Source organism: Lathamus discolor, chromosome 6, assembly GCF_037157495.1.
Source record: "Lathamus discolor isolate bLatDis1 chromosome 6, bLatDis1.hap1, whole genome shotgun sequence".
Classification (NCBI taxonomy): Eukaryota; Metazoa; Chordata; class Aves; order Psittaciformes; family Psittacidae; genus Lathamus; species Lathamus discolor.
The window spans coordinates 39,107,289-39,130,872 of record NC_088889.1 but is presented as its reverse complement, the minus strand read 5'-3'; the positions used below and the strand labels follow the sequence as shown (position 1 = coordinate 39,130,872).

At 43.2% G+C, this 23,584-nt stretch overlaps 2 protein-coding genes across 2 annotated transcripts in view; one reads left to right on the top strand and one right to left on the bottom strand.

The window, feature by feature from the left end:
• SSTR1 (somatostatin receptor 1) overlaps nt 1–12,692 on the top strand; it is a 57,731-nt gene extending 45,039 nt beyond the window's left edge. Inside the window, exon 2 of the mRNA XM_065685196.1 lies at nt 9,192–12,692. Coding sequence (XP_065541268.1) covers nt 9,399–10,568 — 1,170 coding nt within the window. The 5' untranslated portion in view covers nt 9,192–9,398 and the 3' untranslated portion in view covers nt 10,569–12,692. The remainder of the gene's footprint in view (nt 1–9,191) is intronic.
• A 7,679-nt stretch (nt 12,693–20,371) lies between these two features.
• CLEC14A (C-type lectin domain containing 14A) lies at nt 20,372–21,887 on the bottom strand. Its single transcript, XM_065686189.1, has 2 exons — nt 21,725–21,887; nt 20,372–21,687 (listed from the first exon to the last, which is right to left on the bottom strand). The coding sequence occupies exons 1-2, from the start codon at nt 21,885–21,887 to the stop codon at nt 20,456–20,458; spliced, it is 1,395 nt and encodes a 464-aa protein (XP_065542261.1). The 3' UTR covers nt 20,372–20,455.
• Nucleotides 21,888–23,584: the final 1,697 nt, after the last annotated feature.

The window sequence follows — 23,584 nt, the reverse complement described above, 5'->3', positions numbered from 1 at the left end:
TTTAGAAAATTAAACAAAAGCCCTTCAACTTAATAAAACATGCAAGATAAGCCTGCAAAAAACTTTGATCATGTCAGGCTGGAAAGGACTGCGTATGGTTTACTGCATGATATACCATCAGGGACTACATCAAATATTTTAATTGGAGTGGGACTTGAAAGTGAGGATTTTCTGCTGCATCATGGTGTTTTCTCAAATGTTCTTTCTAGCATTTACTTTGTTCAATACACTATATACATGTGTAACATGTTACATATATGTGGACACAATTTCCTTAGTTTTGTAAGCTGCCTAACTTTTGGAATCACTCAATGAGAACTATTTGCATAACTAAATAGAAGAACTATGAAAGAAGAGATTTTGAACAAATGAGATTGAATACTAAAATAAGATAAATTATTAAACACAAAATTCAGCATGACACTCAGCATAGCTTTCCAGTGGAAGAGCTCAGTGGTAAGTTTCTGTAATTAAAAAAATAAACATATTCAGCAAACACACTTTTAATCATATTCAGAGGTTGATAATCTTTGATGTTTTACTAAACTTCAGCATCTTAGGCTACTTGAGAAAAATGTGGATATTTAAAAGGCAATTATTAGATACTGCATCTTGCTTCTATTGCATTTTAAAGGAGCAAAAACTGAAGTTCTCCATTAAAAAACGATCAGTGTAAAATTATCTTCAGGTTTCAAAGAAGATTAAAAACCATAATGAAATTTAAGAACTAGGTGTCTAACACAGTAAGATATCAACTTCTGAGTTTTGCTGGAGTGGCAATTTTACGTTTGCCCTGTGGTTTCAAGCCAGTGGCAGCATTTACAAATCTTGTATCTGCAGGTCATCCTGAATGAATGGAAAAGTCTATTTATGTAGTTTGAGAGCCTGTAAGGTAATTTTTCCTCACTATTTTCCCTATAAAACTATGACGGCATACCCTATTTAATAAAACATATTTGGATATGCTTCCAATGATGTATTCATTATTGATTTTCCATTATTTCACACTGTACAGAGTCATTTATGTCTTATATATATGACCATAAAAGCATCTTTGTATATCCTTTTTGTGGTAGCATTATGGCTACTTAAAGTACAGGACATCAGAATACCAATGATAACAGGTAATAAAGGAAAAATCTAAAATATTTTCAGTGACTGTTAGATGTACAAAATAGTGTGCCCCAAATGCTGTCTTCAGAGATGTACAAGCACCACAGATAGATAGACAACCAAAGCTAACTCAAGGATTATGCTTTTCTTCAGTCAGTCTTTTGCAGGTGGACTTGAATGTCAAACAACACAAACTAGAGATGTGCTGTCACCATATGATGAGCCCTGCTACTTCATTTGTTAGTAGCCATATTCCCCTTTAACTGTGTATTATCTTTTACATGATAAAAATAGCTTCCCATTGCTCCCAAGTAAAAAAAAACAATTACATGCCAGATTATAATGAAACATCAATTTTTAACAATATTTACTGTAAATTAATGATTGTTTTCTTTATTAATATGCTTTAGAAGACTGAGAAGTTATCCATCAGGAAGCCCTGTATCATTTATTCATATGACCTTTAAATGAAAACTCACACAGTGAGAACTCTTTTCACAAGCTAGATGAAATAAATAATAAAATTTAACTGTATACCATACAAGAGCTATGGTTATCCTATAAATTTACTTTGTTGTCTGAAATCATAGCAATACTTCCTGACTTATTTAAAGTTATTTGCATGTGAACAGCAACTCCCATTTCCCCAGCCCATTCCATTCATAACTGATCACTCCCTCATTTTGCTCTTATGTTTAGTGCAGTGTTTATTCTCTGACTGTATCTGGGCCTGCCAAAATAAATACTTAGCACTGGCAAACAATATCCAGCCAGCATACATTTAAATGAAGCAAATACTCTGAAGAGTCTAGCAGAGGCTAATAAGTGAGCCATTTTGAAAGTAGTCTGGACGAAGCACCAGAGAACAGTATGAGCTATAGGGAAGTATTTCACTGCAAGGCAAGGAGCAAAAAACCTAACACCTCTTTCCTCAACTAGAGAACTATTCACAACTATGCTTAAACTATCCACCACAATGAAAGTCATAAATGTCACAGGTGCTTTTGTTTAAATAAGTTGTGAAAGAGTTCAAGGAGCCACATTCATCAAATTATTGGGAAAGGTCACTTTTACAGATGTCTTTCAAGCCCAAAATTTTTCAGTGGGTTTGCATATTTCCTTAAATACGCATTTCCATCTCTGCTGGAATGATGAAAAATTCTCATTCTTGTAACTTATATGAATACACCTATTTAAAGATTAAGCGATTCTTCAAAACAGAGTGTTTATAGTGAGTCACTTGTACCACATGAAACAATTTCAAGACCCCAAAGATTACACAGTGGGGAATACGTAAAATTAGAAAGAAGCAAGAACAAGCATGGAATTAAAAATTGTTTAGTATTGCCCACAGAATTAAAATGGTGGTTACACTACACTCTTGGCATGGAGATTATAACACGAATTTGTGAATAAATTGCAAGCTTGTCTCATCAAAAGTTGTTTCTGACGTTTCCATTTGACAATGCCAATTTTAACAAGTTTTCATTTACTTTCATGTATTAACTCTTACAGCGAAAAGGTAATAGGTAAAAGCAACTCTATTCTACAGGTGAAATAAGACAAGTGTGCAAAATTTTCTTTAGGGGCAATGGATGAAACCCCTTTTAGTTTCAAAGAGTTTTGCCCATTCACCCATAAGTAATTTTAGATATTTTATCCTGCACAGCTACACAAAGTAAAGGAAATTGCTGCAAGCAACACTACAATTTTTCACCATGTGAAATGTGCTTTTTGTGCCAAGCCTAACTAAATTGTTTCCATTTTTTTTTTTTTTAAGTACGGTGATGCATATTAAGCATTGTGAAGTGCTGCAATTTTATAGGGGCTAAATGTAAAGATAATACATGAAATTCTCTCAAATCTTTGTGGAAACCTCATGACTATTTCTCTGAAGAAAATATTGTTTCCCTATATGACAAATCCCCATACTCAGAGCTGCATAGAATGATTTTGACCAAGATCAACTGATAGGTAAAAATTGCAAACCAGCAGCTATTTTATTGCTTTATAAAGTACTTTATAAATTACTAGGCTTTGAAATGTTACCCAAAATATGTAACTGGATCCTAATTTTCTCCTCAAGTTGTATATCTAAAATTATATAGGTCTTGGCAAGGAGAAGTAATTACAGGTGAGATCAGTTCTGACACCAGTGTTGTAATCTGAACTCTGGATGTTTTCAGACGGGCAGCAATGTCCACAGGTATCAAATCACAACTCTATGCTTCTTTCCCTTTCAGGAAACACAATGGGGTCCCGTCTGTTCAGTTATGCCTTAATAATGCCTAGCAACTGGGTCATAAATATTCAGCCCTGGGACGAAACACATACCACTGTGAAACCTCAGAGGCAAGGCTCGGTTAACATAATGATCCACACTCAGCAAAGTCAATAGAAATACAGCACTTTTCGGTAGATTAAGACATTCCCAGTCGGAAGATAGCCCTAATTCCAAGCAAGAAATTAAGTGGGCTGTTTTCCTGCTATGAATATTTGTGTTATGCACTTCAAAGTTGTGAGACTAGTTGCATTACTTTTTCAAAACACCAGCTTTTTCCATTACAATATGCATTATAGCATAGAAAAGGTAGTATTATCTGGGGAGCACGACTTCTCAGATATCATTTATCCAGCTAAAACAACATACACAACTCCTTCATTCTTTTAAAATATGCAAGTTAATCAAGCAACAACAAGATTTTATGCACAAATATCTGCCCTGCTCCAGGCAGGGTTTAATGAAGCAAGATGAAAATCTGCTAAAAACAAATTGTCCTTCGCTGTGTTTACAGCCGAAACATACTCGGTAGCATTTCAGCTGCACCTACTGCTGACTCTTGTCATCAAGTAACTTTTTAAAGGAAAGCAAGGATTGAAAACTGAGGTTCCAGCCACTGATACATCAATATGAACCTGGTTAGTTAAAAGTCAATAGAATTACTCAGATTTGGATAAGTGTGTCTGAGATCAGAATCTGGCACTATGTCTTATCTCACTTTCTGGGGCAGCAGCCTTGCCTTTGAGAACTGATGGAGCATGCTGTCAGCGCGTGTGTGCAGCTCTCAGCTTTTCTGAAAACAAAAATTAATGACACAGAGCAGTTTGCTGTATGACTCTGCCAGATACTTGATTTCAGCAGTGGTGCTCGGCGTCACTTATCAACTACTACAGTAGAAAATGTGATGAAGCAGGAATAATTGCGATGTAACACCACTTTTGTCAGAATTCTAACATTTTTAGCAGCTAAGTCTGACATAAATGTATCTGGATCAAGATACAAAGAATCATTTTGTGTTCACCAAGCAACAGCTTGACTCTTTCTCTGATTAATGCGGTTTAAAACAGCTGTTTTTACAGAATAGATTTTAATTTCTCAGATAATTGTAAAGTTCAAAAGACAAAATTTTCCTTTTAGGAGAAAATGCTTTCTAACATGCCATTATAATGAATCACTTCCATCTGTCTATTTGCACTGCATTTTCAACCATAACTAAAATTGATATAAAGTTTAGTCACTCTGCTAAAAGTAAAACAGTAATAAGAATCATGACACCTAAGATACAAAAGCTGTATTAAAGGGGAAACATTTCTGAATATGTTGACATTCTAATGTAAATTTAAAATCTCTGCTGACTCACAACACTTCCAGTGATACCAGTGATAAGCAAGAACAGAATGTACATCTGAGTGATTTAAGTAGCTCAAACTTGTCTATTTATCTTAGTCAAAAGGTCATGAAAAATGACCTCCAAAAACATGCAACTGAAATGGCTACTGAATGATTTTTAACAGAACTGTAACAGATTACAATTCAACCAATTACACAAGCTATATAATATTTTGCTATTTTGTAGAAATAAATGCTTGTAAAAGCGTTCACTCATTAATTTCTCAGCAAGATTTATGAAATATAGGGTTTGAATGGTGCACACAGCATCTACTGTTTGAATAACTGTACTTATAACTTAACTGAATAACTTCACTGAATTAGTCAGTGGGACCCTATTGAAATGACTGAGCCTACCAAAACTCACTTGAATTTGCTGAAGGTTCACAGTGTAGGCAAATGAGAGCAGTTTCATGAGCTATCACATCACTGCTGTGCTGAAAATTTGAAAGTTACTGATGAAAATTATTCATGTATTTTTGTGGGTTTTAAATATTGAATAAATTATCATAAGCTTCCTTTTAAGTGCCTTGCTTGTTTCCTTTTTTATGCCACAATACTCAAGACACAGCAACACTAGGTGAAATTCATCTCGACTGACAGAATATGTATTATCTGCCTTGTGAGCCATTTGTAGGGGTTTTTAGGTGGGACGTTTTGAGAGGCAGGCTTACCCCAACAGCAGGAGAAATGTTCATAAGAAGGCTGTTTCTAACTGACAGTGGCTTTCTTGCCTTAAATACATCAGATGGAGTTGGCTGTGCTAGCATTCAACTGTGGGAAGAAAATTAAGGACTGAGCTCCTGGTATGAGAGTGGGAAGTGCTTCATCAGCTGCAGCTTTGGGCTTTGCCCCTTTCAGCTAGAGCTGTTGGCTTTGTCTCTCTGCTGACTTTAAACATAAGCCTAGGAATGGGATGAACTGTACCCCGAGACACCTAGCATTGTCCCAGAGGAATGAACAAGTGTTCAGGCATAAGCTCTTTGCACAGCCTCCCCAACAATTGGTCCTCCCTCTTGCATCCACACTGCAACTGGAGCCATGGGTTTCATGTCTCTCCTAACCCTGGGCTGAGCCTTAGCCCTAGGCTTTCCAGCATGGCCCAGAAATAACAATTTTGGGAAGATAATTCTTTCCCACCCTTCCAGGGGAGGCAGGTGTTGCTACAAAAATGGGGTACTGGAAAGAATCTACCTGTGTTGTAGGCCAACCTGCAGACTATGTTGAGATCAAACTGCCCTTCCCCCTTTTCTGAGAGGTGTACCCTTGAAGAAGTTACAATTTACACATAATTTGTTTTCAATCAGTGCAGTAAGAAAGAACACTATGCCCACATCTATTTCGACAGCATTTTACTGACCCTTCTGGGTGCAGGACATGGCCAAATGCTATCATTGAAAAGTAATTAATTAAAATGGGCAAAAGCATGACTAAAATGTCTAAAATGCTGCCATGAGTGATTGTGTTTGTATGTATAGAAATGCAATGGGAGAGCCATGCAGACAAGAACTGAAATTTTGTGGTGATGACACCACCATAAATAGTTTCAAAACCAATGTTTTTTGCTCACATGTTCTTAAATCTAAAAGCATTCCCATTTCTAGTCACAATACTATTAAATGCCAATTTATATGGAAAGAAGGAAACCCCTCAATCTATGCTCCATAAGTAGATGCCCCTTAAAACAAACGCTCACATAAACAAAAAATGAATTATATTTGGACTGTAGGTTTTCAAACAGGCTAAAGTACTGCAATCAACCAGATGTTCTTGTTGATGGGTCTGCAGCTATTGACTTACGCTCCTTCTCGTATTAGTAACTGAAAGCTGATTCATATTCTCCCAGAATATAAATTTTAGAGAAAATAATTCTCCAGCTGAATTTACATAATTGCAGATATTCGAGCAGTGTCAGATAGCATACAGCAACTAGATTTTGCAAGTTGTAGTTAAATATAAACCTTTTCTTTCACTGTATACTGGGAGATGCTCTCATGCTAACACATCAGAAATACAACCTCTAAAACCCCAAATGTAAAGATGAATTTTCTGAGGAAAGTTTGTGTGACATCCCCGAAGTGCATCAAGATAAAACGCTCATATACAGCAATAATTCTAAGAATGGGAAGATCATTTGCAAAGGCTGCTCAGTAAATTCATTTCTATACTAGAACATAAATACAAAAAGTCCTCAAAAGTCACAGGGAGTATCATTAAATTTATGTGTAGGTGTGTATATATACATACATATGTATTCACCATCTGCTTTTTAGTCACAGAAGGAAAGGAAACATCTTGCTTACAGGTCATGCAAAATTGTGCATGTGCTAAACGTGATGTGTCTAGGTGTATATTGATTGGAGGTGATGACTGACATGAGGAAAACCATACATTCAGAGAGGCTACATGTATGTGGTAGTGATAAGAGGCATAGGGATAAATATATTTATTCTCTATAGCTAGAGAGAATAAATTCCTGCTGATGGGTAATCACGAATTGATGGTAATGCTGTGTGTATCTGCATATTAAAGTGGTGGGTAGTGATAATATGTATACTGGTGAGGGTGGGCAGACAGTGATAGCAAGATGTGCAAACTGTAGGAGGTGATGGGTATGCATGGTAAAATGAGTAGGTTGTAAGGATGCATGTGTGATGCTGAGCATAGTGATGCTGTGGGGAGTATATAGCAGTATATGCACATAAATCTCACATGGTGAGATTTATGCCATGTGGACCTGCTATTCATGACAAAAGCAGGTGACAGTTTATGTGAAGAGTCCATACAGGTGTGATATGCTCACACATGAGTTGCTACAGCCAACAGAATAAGCAATTACTGAGTATTTTGTATGTGTGCCTGTGTTGAAGGAGTGTTGATGCAGTGAGCAAGTGTGAGGGTGTGTGTATTAGTGAGTAACTATGTCTAGCTAATAGACAATGGGCAGGTGGTGGTGGCATATGGAAATTGATTAAGTGGTTATGTGTAAGTATATAAGGACAGACTGTATACCTGGAGCAGTAACATACAGGGAGATGAGAGACATATTGCCCAGAAGAAGAGGTGTATGCGAAGGTTATACACCAAAAAAACCACCAAACCAAAACAGAACCAAAACCATGTGCAAAAAATGTATTCTTGCCAGGATATAGAGCAGAGTATACAGATAAAGTATTCGGACGATCTGCTGGTGCTCATGTGTGTTCGGAACCGGTGCCTGCGGACTGAGTAGCTATCAGTGCATATGACTGTGTTTGTTTCAGACCAGGGGGTGGATACAAAATAGCATGGAAGGGTCAGTGTATAGAAGCAGGTTTGGGCCGCACAGGTGTAGGGTGGGATGTCATTTATGTATCAATGGCTATGTATCTGTAGAAGCAGTGTAAGAATGGAGATGATGTCAACGATTTGTGTCACTGTACAGTGCTAAGGAAGGTTTATATTTATAGACTGACCCTTCCTGGATACAATCCTATCAGGGACATGCCTACGTTTTAAGTACAATATTAAGAGAAGGGGGGGTTGTAGCACTGGTAATGTGATGATTGAGCTTGAAGTGATCCTGTGAGTGGAAGCAGTATCTGAGGGGCCAGAAGAGTGGGCAGATGGTGTGTTTGCATAGCAGCATAGCTAGGATGGTCTTGGCACCGTCATGGTGAAAATAGTGATGGCCAGCTGTAGCTTTCAAGCTGGTGCCTGCACTCTTGGATGAGATGAACAGAGGCAGAGCATGTGCTGCGATGTCAGGTAATGTGTGTATCTGCACATTAAACTGGTGGGTATGTTTCAGAACAAAACATGTGGAGAAGGGCACTGAAGTATGCTGCTAGTGTGTGGTGCCTGGTGGTGGTGGGACAGGACACAAGGGTATTGCCGTTTTCAGGCAGTGCAGCTCACTCAGGGTTGAAGGTTATGTGATTGGTCATAGTGCCATGCCTAGTGCCAGTGCCATGGGGTGAGCAATGTGCAGTGGGAGGTGAGGGTGACAGCAGCTGTGCAGGTATGAGGCAACCCTGCCCAGGTAACACTGCCCACCCGCCCATGACCCCGGCTTTTTAACTGAAGAAGAAAGGCTGGTCCCTTTGCCTGTGGTGCCCCTGCTCGGACCTAGGTGCCATGGGGGGCGGGGGGAGCAGTGCAGAATGGAGGGGGAGGAGAGGATGCTGGGAGGGAAGGGGGGAAGTGCACGGTGGGGGAAACAATACTGGACGGGGAGAGCGAGGGGATGGGGGTGTGGGGGGCATTGCGAGGTGATGGCAGCGGGGACAGGGGGAGGCTGCACCGCCAGAGCAGAGAACGGCCGGAGGGCGGGATGGGAGGCGGGCGGGAGGCGGCAGTGGGCTGGGAGGGACACCCACTTACGTCTCCTCCAGCATTTTTTTTTCCCCTCTTTCCCTCCTCCTTTTAGTCGCTGGTGACGAGCCGCTGCCTATTAATCATTCACCAGCCGGAGAGCTGCAATTACCGCCACTCGGAGCGAGCGGCGCCGGCAGCCGCCTCCTTCCCGCTGCTAGTGCTGGGACCCGCGGAGCCGGGAGCCGAGCCGGGATGCAGGACCGGGCCGGCGGCTGGCGCCTGCTGCTCTGAGCCGGCGGCGGGGAGCTCCGGGCAGAGGATGCTCCCCAATGGCACCTGCACCAGGCTTCCGGGCGGTGCAGGCAGCGGCAGCGGCGGCGGAGCCGGCAGCGCCTCGGAGGAGGCTGCGGCGGGGGGCATGGACTCGGGCGGCAGGAACTCCTCCGGCGCCCCGAACAGCACCCTGAGTGAGTCTCAGGGCAGCGCTATCCTCATCTCATTCATCTACTCCGTGGTGTGCCTGGTCGGGCTGTGCGGCAACTCCATGGTCATCTATGTGATCCTACGCTATGCCAAGATGAAGACGGCCACCAACATCTACATCCTCAACCTGGCCATCGCAGATGAGCTGCTGATGCTCAGCGTCCCCTTTCTGGTCACCTCCACCCTGCTGCACCACTGGCCCTTCGGCTCACTGCTCTGCCGCCTGGTGCTCAGTGTGGATGCCATCAACATGTTCACCAGCATCTATTGCCTGACTGTGCTCAGTGTGGACCGCTACATTGCCGTAGTGCACCCCATCAAGGCGGCTAGGTACCGCCGTCCCACTGTGGCTAAAATAGTCAATCTGGGTGTCTGGGTGCTTTCCATCCTCATCATCCTGCCCATCATCATCTTCTCCAACACAGCAGCCAACAGTGATGGAACAGTGGCTTGCAACATGCTCATGCCAGAGCCCACACAGAGGTGGTTGGTAGTCTTTGTAGTCTACACCTTTCTGATGGGCTTCTTGCTACCTGTGGTGGCCATCTGTCTCTGCTACATCCTCATCATTGCCAAGATGCGCATGGTGGCCCTGAAGGCTGGCTGGCAGCAACGCAAACGCTCGGAGCGCAAGATCACTCTCATGGTCATGATGGTGGTGATGGTCTTTGTCATCTGCTGGATGCCCTTCTACATTGTGCAGCTGGTCAATGTGTTTGTAGAGCAGGATGATGCCACCATCAGCCAGCTTTCTGTCATCTTAGGTTATGCCAACAGCTGTGCCAACCCCATCCTCTATGGCTTTCTCTCGGACAATTTCAAGCGGTCCTTCCAGCGGCTGCTCTGCCTCAGTTGGATGGACAACGCTGCAGAGGAGCCCATCGACTACTATGCCACTGCCCTCAAGAGCAGAGCATACAGCGTGGAGGACTTTCCCCCAGACAACTTGGAGTCAGGGAGCATGTACAGGAATGGCACTTGCACCTCCAGGATTACCACCCTCTGAGGAAGCATTCCTGACACCCCGCTCCCCTACTGCCCCCAGCAGGAGGGTGAGCAAGTCCAGGGCTGTGGCATGGGGGAGCTGGGAGGGAGGGGGTTTTTGTCCTGCTCAACAACAGCGGTGTTTGGCAGAAGAAGTGAAGAAAACCCCACGTCCTAGGTCTGCTGCCCCATCCCCAACCCCTATCTGCCTCCCTTGAGAGCAGGTGCATTTGCTGATGCTTTGACACCCACTTAACAAATTGCTACACTCATGGGTCATCTTAGGGTCTGTCAGCCAAGCTCTGCTATCCTTCTCTGTCTGATTAGTGGCTGTAAGGGTCCTACAGTGATTCTCCCTCACCTTTTGTACATGTTGCCCTCCTGCTCGGTCGGTGGGACCCCCAGGCCACTGAGTCAAGCCTGCCTCAGTCAAGCCCCATCATTCAGGCTCAGACTCCCCGTGACTGAAAGCGACCCTGCTCAGCATGTCAGTGTACACCTTCTCTTCAGAGAGTAGAAACACTGGGGAAAAGTCCCCCCCCAACACACCTTGCCCTCCCCAAGGAAGGAGCAAGTAGCCTCTCTCTGCCCCACCCTCCCCCCAGGAATAAAAAAGAAAGTAGGGAGCAAAAAGGCCCCAAGAAAACTAGTGGTGCAGTCATGGAGCTGTCTTCTGCTTTGCAGACAGCTTCACCTCACTGGGGCTCTGACTGTCTGTGCTATGTTCAGAGGAAGCAGGGCAGAAAAGGTCTTTGGAAAAAAAATCTGATTATTGCTGTGCTTCAGAGCTGCACAGCAGCTTGTTGATAAAGGGAGATAAACAGTTCTGTGACTCACAGGGAGTGGAGCACTGAGCAGGGAGTTGGGGGGAGTGCAGAGCAGAGAAATGTTTGAATGTGTCCATATATATGATAGAGTGTGCTAATAATAAAGTTTAAAGGGAGCGCTAAACTGTGAAGCTACTGTCTTGCGCCTGCTCCATCAGCTGTGAAAACAGCGATGAAGGGAGCTCAGATGGTTTTGAATGTCCTGGGTGGCTGCAAAGTCACTCTAGCCTACATGGAAAAAAAGGGATTAGTTTCAAAATCTCCATCAGGCTCTGAAATAAATACTTGACAAAAATTTAGCTGTTTGAGAATAGCTATTACCCTAGCTCCAGTTTCTTCTGTTGCACTAAAAAAAATATAAAATGGGTTTCATGTTTTGCCAATGTAATATACTTGCCCAGAGCTTCTTAATGTTTCATTTCTGAGAATTCATGGGTTTAGTGTGTGCCAGATGTCTTTTTGTTTGATTTTTCTATTTGATTCTTGTCACTGTGTTGTGAATGTGTTTCTCTGAAGCGATCTGTACTGTGTACTTACGTATGTGGTGGCTACTTGCAAGGTTGCATTTAAAATGGGTGATGCTCAAAAAGGCTCCTTTTCAGATAAAAAGGTTGTCTCTTTTTCTAACTCTTTCATCTACACTGTCTCCCTCACAAAATTTCTCTCTCTTGGATTTTCTCTCTTCCCTTCTTATGACAGAATAATTTTCATATACATGAATGAAGCTTTCTTGTTTGATAAATGACAGCTGATTAAACAAACCCTTCTATCCATGATCCCAAGCATAAGAATCGGTACGGGACTGTGTTGAAATAATGAGCTATGTTTTTCGTTTTCTACCACCTATGTTAACAGTGTCACACAGTGACAGGTGCGCTGGTAGCTGTGATAAACCACTTCTCTAGCACAATACTGTAGTTGTATTCATTATAACTACTGGCAATCTGAAGCAAGAGATTGGGAAAAATCTCTAGTAGCAGCATACCCATAGCATTGTACTGCTAACTACAGTGCTTAAGTACAGTGTTAAGTGTAAGGTCGACAATTAAAACATCTAGCATTTGCGGTGGTGGACTTACTACAGGTTTTTGTTAAATTATACTGCTTAACTTTTCTCAGCAGCAAAAAGCAGGATTCTACTTTGTACATTTCTTTCACCAAAAATTAGATACTGTTAAATGAATGTATAAATTTAGTATTTCAAAGTTGTCTGATTCAAAGGCCATTGAAATGAGAGAAAAAAAACCTAATTCATTTCCATGGACTGTGAGTCAGCTCCTTTTAGTTTAAAAATTGCTAATGTGGAAGCTGTTACATCCTTATTAAAATATTTTGTGAAAAGCTTTTACAATTGTACAGTTTCTTTTCTTTTACTTCCCAGTGGACCTCATTTAAAGAAAACATGCAAATATTAATTTTGATAATGGTTTACATACACATGTGGGAGGAAAAAAAGGATGAAATATCTTTATAAGCTTATTTAACTTTTCACAGAAACCAAACAGCTGTGAAAACTGTAAAATACCCCAGGATTCCACACCACACAATTTGTAGAGCTTCACTTAAAATCTCACTCACAAACTCTTCAAAATGATATAAATCTCATAATCTTATGTGGTCTTTTTCACACAGGCATATTGTTATGTACTGTCAGATTAAATAGAGAATCAGTCTACTTTCTACTGTTGGATTTAATATCTGACCCAATGAAGCAAATGTTAGAAAGCAATGACTGATACCCAGTACTCAGCTCTGATGGAGAGTCGAGTCTGGTTTTGTTTATTTTCGTTTTATTTTACTTTGCCTTTAAACAAAGCTGTGGTGGACGCCTGCACACCTACCTGTGCATTTTAATTCTTCATTTTCAGTTGTTCCAGGCAGACAGCCATGGCGATGTTCAGAGTGGGCAGGGCAGGCGAGGGCTGCAGCGGGGCCGCTGGTACCTCGGTAGATGGCAGGCTTGCCCTCCGCTGGGTACAGCCAGCAGAGCCTCTGGTATTACCGGCTAAAACACCTTGCGTCGCTTCAGTTGGAAACAAAATCTTTGTATCCTAAACTAACAGTTCTTCCTGCTGTTTTTAACCTCTTAGTTTCACTGTGGTTAGTTTAGTTTGACTGTGGCAGTGGGAGAGGTGTTCAACAGCTGTAAATCACTCTTAATTTGCTCTGGAAGAAAAAGCGAGTTCATTCTGTGTTATTCTTCTGCATAACAGAACATAACTACCAGAAAGAAAAAAGCAAACAAACAAAAAAACCCGGAAAAAAAAAACACTGTCCTCATGAAATAACCTATATCAGAAAACAAACATAGCTCTTTTAATGCTTTCCAAATTGCAAATAAGAGTCTCTAGATTTCAAACGGAAATGACCTGAAACAATGGTTAATTCACTAAAAAATCACTACCCAGAGGTGGGGTAGCTCTGAACAGTACCTAGTCAATGCATTGGACTATTTCCCGTGGTACGCACAAGAGAGAATGTTCTTCACATGGAACATACATCAGGTACATCTGCAGCATTTTCCCACCCAAAGGAGGGTAGACAGGAAATTACTTTCCTTTCTCACCAGGCTTCCCAGCACAGTAGTAAAGAAACATCTCATAATCCTAGGGCTGACTGCTGTGTGCAACTAGTGAGCTTGAACCAGACTGGTTGTAGATGCACTTTATATCTGGGCTGTGGATGAAAAAGTGAGGTCACATACAGATATTCTGCCTCTTGAGATTGCCCCTACAGCAGAGAACATCAAGCAGTAAATGGTTTCTTTGCATTCAGCATTTAAAGTACCCATCTGATTTCTTCTTAGAGAAGGAGAATCAGATTTCTGAATATGACATAAGCATTTCTGAAATGCCAGGTTTCCAGTGAACTGGAATTAAAAAAAAAAAAAAAAAAGAAAGAAAAAAAAGGCTTTCTGGTTGTTTCTGAAAAACTAAAAGTCTGCTTTTCAAATGTACATGACACACTCTATTAACACCGGGACCATACACTCTATTTTAACTGGTTTCCAAAAATCAGCATTCTACTTTTAAATATTAAAGTAAATCTTACTGAAATGAAATAACCTGCTGATAGTAAGTTATGTAAGATTTGACTGTTCTCTGCCATGTTTCCAGCAGTGTAAATCCTGCCCCCTAAAAATCCAAGAAAAATAGTAATAAAAACCCCACAAACAAACAAACAAAAAACAACCAGAAGAAATAAATTAGCCAAGAAAGTAACATCAATCCAGCATTCTAGACTATGTGATTTCAGCCCTTAGAAACCTTACCTGAGTCCAGGGCTCTACAGACTGTGAATTATGAATCTCTAGAGGAGAATAAAATGTTTCTGCTGCATTGTGCATTCAGCACTTCCATCCTCTTCAACACAGAGCCTTACTGGGCTGGTAACTGCAGGCTAGGCCAAAGGAAGAAAGGGTAATTTACTAATTGTATTTTTCTCTCAGAATAATGTTTTTAGATGTTGCATTTTGTAGAGAGAAATAGCCAAGACAAACAGGTGAACCAGAGAGTATTTCAAAGTATGTCACTAGACGGCTATAAACTAAGCACAATTTTGATAAAAAAGGTGCTTTTTTCTGAAAAAAGTTGTTTGTGGTTTATTTTTTCCACAGGTTCTCATGCTGTGTCATATGTCATGGTGTCACTCTATGGGTTCTTGAGCTTCCTAAATAGAAAGGCTCAGATAAAAGTACCCAAATGCATAGCATATGGAGATTGTACGACCAGATTTATGTCTTGGGACCTGCCGATCGCTGTGATGAGCACTGGAATTGAATTGCATGGCTCTGCTTATCTTGTTGGTGACAGGGCTACTTTTTGTGGATGTGTGCCCTACAAAACATAAAACTCTGTAAGAACCCAGAGGGAAGCTGTGAGTTTCTGCAAGGGTGCTGTAATGTACTGCACTCTGTAATGCTGAACAACACTGAGGAACATAAGTTCCAGTGCTGACAGATTGGTAAGAACAAAGTGCCACAACAGCAACTAATTCATGCAGGGCTTGCAGGCACTCAAACGTAAAACAGCAAGCTCTAACGATTGCTGGTCAGCTGGAATAGTTCAAAACATGGCAAAGCTGTACAAAGCAAGTATGTGTGAGTATACACACACATACACAACATGCATGTGTATATATATATGCTTCATTCTTGTAAATCTTAAGCATCTTATTTGGTCCATTACAAAGGGAGGAATTAAAATGTATATTGCTTATAAAGTAATTAATGGTTAGTAAAATTCAGATTCCAGCTGCTAAAACAGTAAGGTAGCACATTTTTGCCACTTAGCAACAGCACGTCTTTGTTTTGGTTTTGTACTGCTCTGACATGTATTGGAAATTGGAATGTTAATTCTGCTATGGAGATGTGTCCATGGCTGGAGAGGCTGAAGCTAGTAGGAGAAGTTGATCTTGGAGGAAAAAGATGTGACTAGTGTCACTGCTTTATTGAGCAGAAAATCAATACGTTCATTAGTGAGCCTGTTTTCCTAACATTGCAGTAGAATTATTTTGTATATCATTTGGTCACAGAAAGAGATAAGACAATTTTAGAAGCTAAACTGAGTGTACAATATTGTAAAGAAACTTTTTTTAAGGAATTTCATATGTCTTCATGCAAACTAGAACAACTTTGATATTAAAATATGCTTATTCATGGAATCATAGAATGGTTAGGGTTGGAAGGGACCTTAAAGATCACCCAGTTCCACCCTTCTGCCATGGGCAGGGACAAATTCCATTAGACCAGATTGCTCAAAACCCCATCCAACCTGGTCTTCCCAGGAACGGGGCATCCACATCTTCTCAAACTCCAAGTCTTGCAACCTTGAAGTAAATAGGAAAAGTGACACATACAGATGTCAGATTTTCTATTCTATTTCCCAAAGCATTTGCTGTCACAGACAGATTACTGATTTAGATTATTTTTAATCTTCCCCGAACTATCTGTTCTTATTCTTCTATGTTATGTTCTAGGGAACAGTGTAAGCCATTCTTATCAGTCTAAAACACAAGACCTGCTGATCACATTCCAAAAACAAAACCACTCTTTTCTGACATATTACAGCCCACGTGTTGTTCCTGGATTAATGACTGAGAATGTTTATTTGTTCACAAAACATCACATTTTGTAATGAACACCTGAAAAAATATGCACTGAGAGGATGTTAAGGATGGATACATCCTGATAAAGATGGATACTTGCATATCTCTCCCTCCTCAGCTCATCCTCCTCCTTGACTTGGTACCCACAAAATCCACAAAAGCAGTTGTTTCCCCATCCTTCTGTCTCAGACTTGCAATGCAAAAGGACTGGCAGATAGCAGGTGGGAAAAGGCATAATAAATGTCCACATCTCTGTGGACCACCATGTCTGCCTTCTCCACCTCTCACTGCTGCCTACAGGGACCTTGCCAACAAGTCTGCAATATAGAAAAGGTAAAAGACTTGCTTGCAAGCAGATGACTTCCTGTTCACATTCACATTCCAGTCTCCCAGTACCAGAGCTCTGCAAGTCCAGAGGAGAAAAGCAAGGCTCCATATTGGGGAAAGAAGGAGAGGCATGAGGCTTAACTTATTTTGAAACCCTGGGAGTGTGGTTACCGCTGCTGTCTTGCCGTTTGCCTTTCAAGTGTGTTATACATCATTACTGAAACATGTGAATCACCACTCTACAGCCTTGATACATTTTTGCATCTTGAAGAAATAGAAAATATTATTTCTGACAGAACTAAGTTGCATGTACCAGTCATTAAGGTCCACGCAATATATGAGCAATGATAATCAGGGCTGAAACCATGACAAAAAATTGATTAAGCGATAGGAAATTACAGTTCCCGGGGGAAACACAGAATCTATATTTTAATCTTCTTTAAGCTATATACTTGTGGTAGTTAGGGTTCGGCGGTCGGAAGATGTCGTGTTGTACGGAAAGATAAGAAGATAAGACCCCTCTCCCTAGAGCCAGTAACACTTGGTTTGTGACGTGAGCAGACGGAAGTGACGTTGCAAACTCAGGGTATATAACACCATGTTACCCGTCAATAAAAGCCATTTGCTGTCCACCACATTGGTGTCTGCGAGCTGATGGCCCGAGCGGCCTGGGGTTGGTCGCCGTGCCGTTCCTGAGATAGGTCGTCAAGTCAACGAAGGCAACATATACTACACTTGAAAAAAGTTCTTTGAAGTATTTGAATTTTGCCTATGTCCACTTTTAGATTTCACTTTAATTCCATAACACTTACTCAAGACCTCAACTGTATGAATCCTTATTAAAAAAAATGGGGAAAATGAAAATTGCATTTCTTACTATTTGATGACTACAAACCATTAAAAATTTGTCATATATTCATGAATAGCCTGTAGAACTGACAAATGATATGCCTACCAGTCAAACTACATTTGCAGGAATTAAGGAAATCTAAAAATTAGATTTAATAATTGGCAACAAGGGACATTTTTTGTGTGTTTTAACAGACATTTAAATGTGAGTAGCTTCCCTAGACTTTCTTTACAGTCAATGTAGAGAAATGGCACTTTTAGGATGCAATTCACTGACCCTGTTTTCATCACCTAGTCCAAGTTTCTGAGAGAAACTGCAAGCACACACTTCTCTCTGTAGGCTATAAGAGAGTCTAGGTGAGTAAGATGAGTCTAGATGAGATGTCAGAGATGTCTACACCTGGTGTGGTGGATCCCATCCTTAGGTGCATAATAGTCCAATAGCTGAGCCAAATTTTAAGCCAGAGAAAACATAACAGAGTCCTTGTGTAGTCCTTTAGACAAATGCTTAATGATTCATTCTCAATCTTGAGTATGAGAAAAAAGAACTCTGAAGTCAAAATGTGATTTCACAAGACGACAGGGCAAAGAGCGAAATGAAAATAATAAGACGAGACAGGTGAATGGTTTGTAAGAGCATGAACTTCTACATTTTAACTAAACAGTCTGAGTCAAATTCTGAGACACCAAAGTAGTCAGTTACAGACGCTCAACTCAGCACTTAGCTGTGTGCTTGACAAGACTCCTGAAACAGAGAACAGTATTTCTAGAGCTTAGAAAAAAATTGCTGGACAGTTGTATAGTCCCATTGAGCCATCTTATATGTGGGAAAGAGAAAAACATATAAGTAATAATTTAGGGAAGCTCACATTCACCTTAGTTGTTATTCACTTACAGTGCCCCTTGTAGAGGAACAGAGTTCCTCATAGGCTGCACCCTCAAAGAAATTACCTACAGCAACAGTAACAGGAGTGGTATTAAGACAAAACGCATTAATGGCTAAGCCATTTTCCAAATCTGTGTACATCTGAATGTAGGATCAAGTCTCCTATTGAAGTGAAAAAAATGCCTGTCCTCTGAAACAGAAATGTCAAATAACCAGATTACAAAGGTATGCAGAGTATGAGACAGCTTTGTAGTGAGTAGAATTCTCACCTAGCTGGATTTCACTCCTGTCATGATACAATAGATTTTATGGCTACAGACAGCCTGATGGGTCACAAATGGCTGGGATCCCCTTAAAAAAAAGCAAAAAACCTGTTTCCCAGATAGCAGCAACCTACCATCACTAAGCAGAAGTAGAGTGAAAATGAAAAATCCCATGCCATGTCATATTTTATCTTCAGCAGATGTTTACACCATATTAATCTTCAAGTCTTTGCATGAAGAAAAATAGGTAATAATACACATTATTGCTTGAAATGGTGTTCACTACACTCAATGGGAAAGTGGCAAAGTGAAAGCAGTAGTCAGAATGTCAGCTCTAAAGACAGGAAAAAAACCAAAAAAGCCTACTAAAAAAAACCCAAAGAAACAAACAAAAAAAAAAAAAAAAAAAACACCACCAACCAACCACCACAAAAAAAAAAAAAAACAAAAAACCAAAAACAACATTTCAGAGTTTAAAGTTCTTTCATTACCCTTCCCACACAGCCAAAAGCTTGGATGAGGTCCAGTTAGTTGTGTCTTACTGCACTAAGAAAACCTTGAATCAATATTTAGCATTACCACTTTAATTGAAAACCAGCACCATATTAAGAAGTGAGCATCAGCACTCAGAACTGCAGAGAACACAAGTTCTGGCACCAGGAGGAAAGCTGCTCTACAGGAATTCCCAAGGGAAATCACAGAGGAATTGCTTACCTCATTTAGAAAGGGGCACAAAGGGTGAATTCTTCTATCTTTACTCTCCATGGACTCCATGGAAAACAACCTATCTGACTAAAAAGAAGGGGACTTGCATGATGTATTTGGACACAAGATAACTCCTCAGAGTGTGGTCTGTCAGCACCCTGTCCGAGTGTAAGGGAGCCATGCATTGCATGCAGAAGACATTTTGTACTGATGCACTTGGGGAGAAAAGCTGTAACTGAAAAATGTGTTGCTCTGCTACAATAGAAATATTGTATGAAGTAATGAACAGAGCAGTGATTTAGGTTTTACATCACCCTTTATTCTTTTCATCAGCTGAAGTATAAATTGACTTTCTATTAACCTCCCACTGCCTCAGCAATTTAATGACCTTCTAAGTATAGAAACACTCTTCATTTTTAAGGATGTCAGCCTGGAAGACTATAGGTCACAGTTTCCTCCAGAAGTGTGGCAATTCACCTCTTCAAACGTTTCAGCAATTAGCAAGAACAGGAGAGCCTCCAAGTACCACTCAGAGAATGAATGATTTCTGAATTACAAGACGCGAGTGCTCAGTGCTCCCTCACACTTGCTCCAAGGCATAGGAAGAACAGTTTCTGAGAGGATAAAACCCCACAACGGTTGCAGCTACAGATAAGTAATCATTGTGTCGCCCAGGCTGCTGCATTTATGTTTATGTCAGCACCTAAATAACTGTTTTTCGAACCGGCGAAAACTCTTGGCTGTCCAAAGGCTTCAAAGCCCTGACAAGGGGGCAGCCGCCTGTTTCACATTGACAAGTCCTGCTCAGCCAAGTCCCAAGATGCCTGTTCCTCGGCTCTCCGGGCAGTCGGGCTGGAGCAGAAGGGCCGGGGGAGCCGAGCACCGGCCCGGGTGGGAGTTGCCACTCGGGGCAGCCCCGAGGGACAGGGCTGCGGCCGCTCCGAGGCTACTCGCAGCCCTCTGCTTCGCTTGGCTCCCCGGAGCCCGCCGCTGCCTTGCTGCCAGCCTCCGGCCGCTCGTTGTCCCCGCGGCCCTCGGATTTCTTGTTGAAGCAGAGCTTGAAGACCCCCAGGACGGTCATGACCAGGACGACCAGCACCACCACCGCGACCGTCACCAGGATGAAAACGTAGTTGGAGGAGGAGGAGGGCAGGGCAGCAGCTGTCTTTTCTCCGCCTGAGGCTGCGGTGGGGGCGGCGGGCGGTCCCTCGGAGCCGCCGGGTGTCCGGGCATGAGGGCGGCGCTCGTCCGCCCCACCACCCGGCGGCTCCGCAAGGCCGCCCGCAGCGGTGGGAGCTGCCCCCGTGGCCGCACAAGGCGTCCCTTCCCGCCCGTCCGTGGTGCAGGCACAGGCGAAGCCGCCGGCGGCATCGCGGCACCCGGCAGCCTGGGCGCATCGCCCCGTGACGGGGGGCCGGTAATGGAAAGGGCAAGGGCACAGGGGCCCCTCTGCCCCCTGCCAGAAGAAGCCTCCTCGCTCGCGCCTGCAGGTGAGCCGCACCTCCCCGCCGGAGCACACCACGGTGAGCACGGTGCCCGGCGGGCTGAAGCCGGGGCCGACGCTGTGCTCCTCGAAGGGGAGGCTGTAGTCGAGGCCGAGTGCGCCCGTTGGGCTGAGGTCGGGGCAGGCGCCCTCGTACTGGTACTTGCAGATGTAGCCCTGGCTCTCCCGCTGGCAGAACCGCTCCTTCCATCCCCAGCTGGGGCCGCCGTCGGGGGACACCGCCGCCGCTAGGTGCAGCCCGGCGCAGCGGGCGGCGAGGCAGGACCGCACGGGCTCCTTCACCCACCGTCCGAGCGCAGCCGGCACCTCCTGCGGGGCCGCCCCGCCGCCGGTGCCCTCCCAGGAGAAGCCGCGGAGCGGCTGCCCTGCGTCGGTGCAGGCGGAGGAGTTCCTCTTCAGCCCGACCCAGAACAGCGACGGCGCGGACCCCGCCGCCGCATCTGCCAGCAGCCCCAGCAGCAGGCGTAGCTCCGGCTCGCCGCTCAGCCAGGCCAGGCTGCCCCGCCGCCCGCCGCAGGCGGCGCGGGCATCGGCGTACGAGGCGTTGGCGAGGTGGGCGCTGAAGCAGACCCCGGCGGGCTGGCAGCGCACGGCGGCCCGCGGTGGCGGCGAGGGCCGGGCCAGGGCACAGGCCGCGGCCAGGAGTAAGCACCAGGGCCCTGCCCGCCTCATCCTGGCGGGGCAGAGGGCGGCGAGGCAGCACCTGACGGGCAGCACCTGACGGGCAGCCCCGACAGCTGTGCTGGAGCTCGGCCCCGGCTCGGCCTGGCCCTGGCTGCCCGTGCCGTCCCGCCCCAGCGCCGCTCCCGCGCCCACGGCCCTCCCCCGGGCCTGCCGGAGGAAACGTGTCGGGAGCCGGGGTTGACCTCGGCATCCTTCGTTTGTTGCCGGGAGGGTGAAAAGCAGCAACCTGCGCTGCCAGGAAGCGTTGGCCCTGCCCGCCGGGCGGCTGTCCAGGCTCGGAGGAGAACGGGGATGGAAAATCCCAGTGCCTGCTCCGCTGTTGGAGGGGTAGGAGGTTGGCGAGGTCCAGAGCTGCAGCGGCCTGTCTCGCGCCTGTGCCTGGGAGATGCTCCTGTTGCACAGCACTTCCAGGAGAAAAGCGGTCCAGGTTCAGTGACCTCTTCTGAAAGATGGAGGATTCTGGGTTAAATGCAGCTGTGCAACGAACCCCCTTACCCGCAAACCACGAGGCAGTTTAACACTCACAAAAACTGATTCAGCTGTTTGAAGCAAGTTGGCCTAAATGCATTGAACATGAGATGCCTGTGATGACTTTCAGTAGGTTCTTAAATAAGTTTAACTGATCCACTGCAACTGTTACTCTATAGGCAATCTATGTGTCGTCTCATTTTCATACTTCTTATTGTGATGTCTATCTGCAGTTACCAGATATGTACATTCAGATATAAAACACATCCGAGTCTCTTTCCCAGGCATTTTACATGGCACAAACCAGGCACGCACATGTGCATTCCATTTTTCAGCTTTCCCTTTGGAAGAACTCCTGTCGATGTTTTTGATTTTGTGCATGTGATACAATACAAATTCCTAGTATTTGAATACCTAAGAGACAAGGAAAAAAAAAAAAAAGGATGAAAAACTAGAAAATAAATATCCTATTTGCAAGTAAAAAAAACCCAGTAAGGTTCATCAGTAGTTGCAGTCTGTGGACATTTGAGTTACAGTCTTTTATCAATGGTCCAGGTAGACTTAGTCTACCTGCACAAAGTGCCTTCGCTGCTCCAGAATGCTCGTAGGCTCTGCATCTGTTCAGCCTTTCTTAAGAATTTAACTTCTCTGCAGTGAGAACAAATACGGATGACAAGACCCATTCAGCCAGCTAGTGACCTACTGGCACAGATCTCATTATAGGCTTACAGAGAGATAGAACACATTTTCTCTGGACACCTCAAGAGTAAGAAAGACAGGTGTACAGACACACTGTGTAATGGAGCTCTGAAGCAACAGATTTATATTCAGTGGGCATTTTGTTTCTCTTGGTGTTCAGCAAAAATGAAACTACATCAAATGTTGCCTATATTCTTACAGTTTTTATAATTCAAGAGCTATTAAATTCCTTTAGTAAAAATAATTGCACTAAATTTGCTACATGCAACTGAGCATGTAATTAAATTTGGATGCCAGTAGACTTGATTTTGTGGAAAATAGGTTTTCATAATAAAGCAAGAATGGTTGGATTATTTCTAGATGATATCAAATTTTGGTTAATCAAGGTGTAGAGGTGACACAGCCCCCAAAGCCAAAACCTACAGTGTTGTATCAGCTATGTTTTCAGAGCTCTGCTGTCTACTGCAGTTGTCACTCCCACATTTATTCTTCTTCACGGTGCATCAGGACAGAGGCATGGAACCACATGCCTGTGCAGCTGAGCATGGGGAGATACTCCCTGCCTACCTGAGCTGGAAAGGTGCATTTCAGTTTGCTTCAGGAAGCTTTGTAATCTAGTATTCAGATCTCTAGTTTTCCACTGGATCTAGCAAATGTACCTAAACTAAATAAACCAAGTTCCTTTAGCCCTTTGATGTTTCTTGAGGATGTACAAAAGCT